General features: G+C 36.2%; 1 protein-coding gene across 1 annotated transcript in view; it reads left to right on the top strand.

Annotated features, from left to right (window-relative positions):
* Positions 1–5849, top strand: part of LOC107745305 (probable E3 ubiquitin-protein ligase HECTD4) — an 87770-nt gene that overhangs the window by 71029 nt on the left and 10892 nt on the right. The window contains exons 62-66 of the mRNA XM_016559164.1: positions 349–468; positions 547–772; positions 2746–2988; positions 3342–3537; positions 5118–5340. Of these exons, the coding sequence (XP_016414650.1) occupies positions 349–468; positions 547–772; positions 2746–2988; positions 3342–3537; positions 5118–5340 (1008 nt within the window). The remainder of the gene's footprint in view (positions 1–348; positions 469–546; positions 773–2745; positions 2989–3341; positions 3538–5117; positions 5341–5849) is intronic.

Genomic DNA, 5849 nt, shown 5'->3' with positions numbered 1-5849 from the left:
GTACCATGAAGATATTTGGTAAATTTCCTACCGTAAATATATCAAAACTTAATTTTTGATTAGTAATATGCATTGCTAAGGACTTCATTTGAACAACTTTAAAGGCGATTTTCTCAATATTTAATTTTTTTGGACCCTCAAGAGTTTCAAATAGTTGTATCTCGGTCAAATATTGTCCTAACAAACCATACATCAATGGAAAGCTTCTTTATTCAGCTTTCAGATGATGCATAAATCTCAATTTCAAAAAAATGACCCTTATGACTGGTTTTGTGCTCCAGGGTCACATATTATCTGCAATTAAGAGCACTTTGTCAGTAAATCCTTTTCTCTTGATCTCATTTGCAGGCCTGATTTTTTACGACACCAAAGTGACTTTTATGAACCGGGTGCTGAACGCAAGCGTCCAGCGCACAGCGGATCACGCCGCGCCTGAGGTCACGCTCGACCCGCTGGAGATAGTGGGAGGTAAACCAATGAGGTGTCACTCATTCAGACGAGGGTCTGTACTATATCAGTTCCTCATGCTTACCGTGTGTGCTGCAGGAGAGACGCGTGCAGCAGAGAACACGTACTTCTGCCAGGCGGCGCGTCAGCTGTCCTGCGTCCCGTCGTCTCAGCTGTGTGTTCGGATCGCCAGCGGAGGAGACCCCACCTACGCCTTCAACATCCGCTTCACCGGGGAGGAGGTCCACGGCACCAGTCAGTGTCACGCACCGCTTTCATGCACTAAACACTACACTTCCAACATAACAGCTGCTCCTTCTGTGATGCATTCCTCCTATTATTATATAGTATCTATTAGCATTTTGAATTAGCCTTTCTATTTATATTTTCAGTTTTAGTCATTTTGTTATGCAATTTTGTCATTTGTGTTGTTTTTTTTCTATTTATCTTTAATTTATTATTATTATTTCTATTTTAGTCATTTTAGTCACTTCAACTTTTATTTTATTTTATTTTATAACTTCAACTTTTTTTAATTTAATTTTATTTCAGTTTGTTGCCAAGGCAACATTCATTATTTTTTTAATAAGTTTTTCATCTAATATTTATATTTTATTTCAGCTTCATTTCAGTTAACAAAATTATTTTTAATTTAGTTGCAGTAACATTAACAAATATAATAACTATAACACTGGTTAGGGAGAAAGTTGGCTACATTTTAGCAAGTTTTAATAATTTTGTAAATTTTGTCTTTTTTTTTTTTTTTTAATATTTCTATTTTTATTAATTTTATTTATTTTTATTTTTAGTCATTTTAGTACTTCAGTGTATTTTATTTCAGTTATTCAGTATATCAATTTCTAATTTTAATTTAATTTATTTAATTTATATTTCATTCATATTTATTTCATTTAATATTTATATTTTATTTTATTTCAGTTAGTTTTAATTAACAATAACAGCACTATTTGACAGGAAAACTAATTGGAGCAACACTACTGATGTTACGTTTACTATGTGCAACCTTTTTTTATTGTATTTAGTATGCATTTTTCTGTTCAAATTTGATGCGGTCACAGATTGTTCAATCATTAATTTCATTCTTTCGTTTGCTAGCAAAAAAAAGTCTATCTTTAAATTATAAATTAATGAGTTTTATAGTTAGATTTTCTATTTATAAAGTTTGTTGCTTATAGTGTAGTAAGCCATGATGCAACTGTTTTGCCACCCCGTTCAGTATTATTTATATACTATTATAGTATTTATTAATATTTTGAAATAACTAGTTTTAATCTAAATATACCCCAGCGACTTAAGACTGCTTTGTGCTCCAGGGTCACAGTTATGTATAAACTGTATTGCAGATCCGGGGTTCTTATAGTAAACTAAAACTGAAACTAAAATTAAAACCATTAAAAAATTAAAAAAAACGTTTTTGTTGCTTGAAATAAAATAAATGGTAACTGAAATAAAAAGGCAACACTGTCATTTTGATTTACTTTAACTTGGTGATTTACTTAGTTGAAATAACAAAAACTGAAATAAATATGGAAACTATATAGACTTCTATAAAAAACAAACGACTAAAAGCGACAAAAAACAAAATTACTTTAACAAAAATTAAAATAAAACGGATAAAATATTTTTTTATTTTTTTATTATCTCAAATAACTGCACATAATTTAATATTAATGAAATAAGAGGCCACTTAAGTGACTTAAAGACAGACACTTTCATGACTGTTTAATACACTTAAGCACACTTTTAAAAAGTGTAAATGTCAAATAAAAAAATAAAAAATAAATTTATAATTGTTTTAATAATGTTTTTTAACAATTACACTCATTTTGATGTGTTGACTAACAAACTAAAGCACATGTAAAGCACTTGATTATAATTTTAACTGGAGTGTGTTATTCAGTGTTACATGTAAAGTTAATATATTTTAAATGTAATAAATTGCAACTTTACAAATGTGTAATTACAAATATATTTAAATACATGTCATACAAGTTTCAATAGAAATGCATTAAAGTGTATTTTAGTGTATCATAAATACTTGTCAGTACATTCAGCAGCACTTTAACCATATTTCAAAGACAATAGAAGTAATTATGAAACTACATATAAAGATGTACTTAAGTCCTACTTAAGTGGGTCAAAAACACTCTAAAGTTCAGCTAATTGCATTTATTCTAAATTTAAACTGTGAAACATTTAATTGCAATTAACATTAAGTTTCTGAAAGCATTACATTCATTACACACTTAAGTATATTATTAGTCCTCTTTTTAAAAGTATGCTAAGTGTATTCTTCATCACTTCCTGCTTTAATTCTGAACCCGTCTTCTTGTTCTCCTCGTCTTGTTCACAGTTGCCCGATGAGGCGGAGCTGGAAGCGTTATGTGCTGAAGTCTCGTCGCAGAGCCACTTGGGCGAGAGCCCGGATTCACCGAGCCGTCCCTGCTGCACATTCACATACATCACCATGACCGGAGAGGAAGTAGAGCTGTGCCACGGAGGAAGTGACATCGCCGTCAGGTAGGAGCCATCGACCGACCTATTTAAAGGGACGGTTATCCCAAAAATGAAAATCCTGTCATTAGTGACTCACCCTCAATTCGTTCCAAACCTGTACGAGTTTCTGTCTTCTGTTGAACACAAAAGAAGATATTCTGAAGAATGTCAGTTGACGGTAGCCATTGACTTACATAGTATAGAAAAAAATACTGTGGAAGTCAATGGCTACTGTTTTGGGGTGAATTATCCCTTTAATACTATTCATGTAGCTGAAGTTGTACTTCATATTAGGGATGCTCAAATAAAGAAATGTTAGGTGCTTCTTGAAGTTAATAGATCGATGGTCTCTAATGCATGTACTTGTGTTTGTTCAGCTGGGAGAATAGAGATGTGTATGTGCGAGCGGTGCGAGATCTGCGCCGGCGGGAGCTGCAGAATGTGGAGTGTATGTCGGCCGTCCGCGCCGGTCTGGGCTCCATCATACCCCTGCAGCTCCTGACCTTACTGAGCCCCGCAGAGATGGAGCTGCGCACCTGCGGCCTGCCGGACATCGACCTGGAGTTCCTCAAGGTCAGACAGTGAACCGCTCAACTCAGCCTCCTCCGTTCTTTCGTTCATTTGCAGACTTTGAAATTTTATCGCTTGCATTCATCTTTGTCGACTTGCTTCTCGTCCCTTGTGAAAAAGAAGTGAAACCCGTGAAGTGCATGCTCACGCAAAAATGAAACTTTCCTGTTAATTTACTCACCCTCGGGCCATCTAAGATGTGACTTTTTTTCTTCAGTAGAAGAGTAAAGAAGATTTTTAGCTGAAACCGTGCTCCTTTGTGATTCAGAAAATTAAGTCACTGGCTGCCGTCACTTTGAGAGTCAAAAAAAGCATATCAAGTGACACAAGATGAATCCCTGTGGCTCCCGACGATATATCGAGGTCTTATGAAGCGAAACGATCAGTCTGTGCAAGAAACTGAACATTATTTACAACGGTAATCCAGAGCCTCAGGCAAACAGTGTTGACCGGTTCACGAACTAATCATTCTTTTGAACCGGATCTTTTTAGTGAACAGGATGAACCAGTTCATCAGATCGCACTGAAGCGTCTGAAACAGTTTGCGGCTCGAGCAGCACAGCTCTACTCAATCAAAACTCACTTTCGGATGCCTGACAGTCACTCCGACTCAAAACGAGCCATTATGCCGTCGTATCTGATCCTCAGATGAATTAACTGATTCAGCGCTCCAGTTCCTCCAGCAGTCACTGAACTGAGGACCGATGAGCTGCTGATATTGTTGATAATTGATCATATTTATGTAAAAAAAAAAATGAGCTGATGAAGACAAGTTTATATGCTTTAGACATGTAAAACATCCACATTTCACATCAATATTGGATACTTTAATAATTGCGTATATGTTACGTGATTGCGTGTTTACATAAACGAACTGGTGAGTTGTTATTTGAATCAGTTCATTGAAACGAACTATCCGAAAGAACCGCTGAAAAGAATCAGATTTCCCCGTTTGCCTGAGGCTCTGGATTACAGGTAATAATGTTATAAATAATGTTCAGTTTCTTGCACAGACTGATCGTTTCGCTTCATAAGACCTCAATATAACGTCAGGAGTCACGGGTATTAGTTGTGTGTCACTTGATATGCTTTTTTTGACTCCATTGGCCATTGACTTGCATTTTACGAATCACCAAAATTTTTCTTTACTGTTCGACCGAAGATAAAAGTCACCTACGTCTTGGACAGCCTGCGGGTGAGTAAATGAACAGCTAATTTTTTTAATTTTTGGGTGAGCTCTCCCTTTGGTTAAAAGCACTCCAAAGTTCAGCTAATTGCATTTAATGTAAATTTAAATTACAATACATTTTCATTTTGTTCATTCAGTCGGTACTTTGAGCGAACACCTTTACTGCACTAATACTGTGATCAGTTTTCCTTTGTTGATCATTTAGTGGTCATTTTTGTGAAATTTACCCATCACGTCCCTCACACAAAGGAGTTTTGTGTCACTCTGAAGGTGTTTATTTTGCGATAATGACTGACTGTACGTTATGCCACTTATTACACGGCTGTCAGGTGCACAAACAGCACCTGCGACTAGTTAACTAACCGAACCCGTTCTCCTGATCGCCTCCATCCAGGCTCACACCATGTATCAGGTGGGACTGATGGAGACGGACCAGCACATTGAGTTCTTCTGGGCCGCGCTCGAGATGTTCACGCAGGAGGAGCTCAGCAAGTTCATCAAGTTCGCTTGCAACCAGGAGCGAATCCCCTTCACCTGCCCCTGTAAAGACGGCGGTCCCGACACGGCTCACGTGCCCCCCTACCCCATGAAGATCGCCCCGCCTGATGGGGCAGTGGGTAAGTGTTAAACCATCATAGTACATATAATACAGTACGTATTGTATTATAAATAACATTTTTAAATACATTAAAACAGAAAACAGTAGTACTGTATTTTTGATCAAATAAATGCAGCCTTGGTTGAACATAAGAGACGTCTTTCACAAACATTAAAGGGACAGTTCCCCCAAAAATAAAAATGGTCATCATTTGCTCAGCCTGAAGTCGTTCCTAACCTGTGTGAGTGTCTTGTTGAACTGAAGGAAAGAATGTTGGTAACCAAACTATTGACGGTAGCCATCGACTTCCATAGTATGGGAAAAAATACTATAGAAGTCAATGGCTACCGTCAACAGTGTTGTTACCAACCAACATGAACCAAACTCATGAAGAGTAAATCGGATTAAATGATGGCAGAATTTAAATTTTTGGGTGAAGTATCCTTTTTAGGACACTTTAAAAAATAAGATAAAAATTATGGGGGATGTATATACAGTATATATATATATATATATATATATATATAT

The sequence above is a fragment of the Sinocyclocheilus rhinocerous genome, unplaced genomic scaffold (assembly GCF_001515625.1).
Source record: "Sinocyclocheilus rhinocerous isolate Xijiao unplaced genomic scaffold, SAMN03320098_v1.1 scaffold1399, whole genome shotgun sequence".
Classification (NCBI taxonomy): Eukaryota; Metazoa; Chordata; class Actinopteri; order Cypriniformes; family Cyprinidae; genus Sinocyclocheilus; species Sinocyclocheilus rhinocerous.
This window is presented reverse-complemented; position numbering and strand designations above follow the sequence as displayed.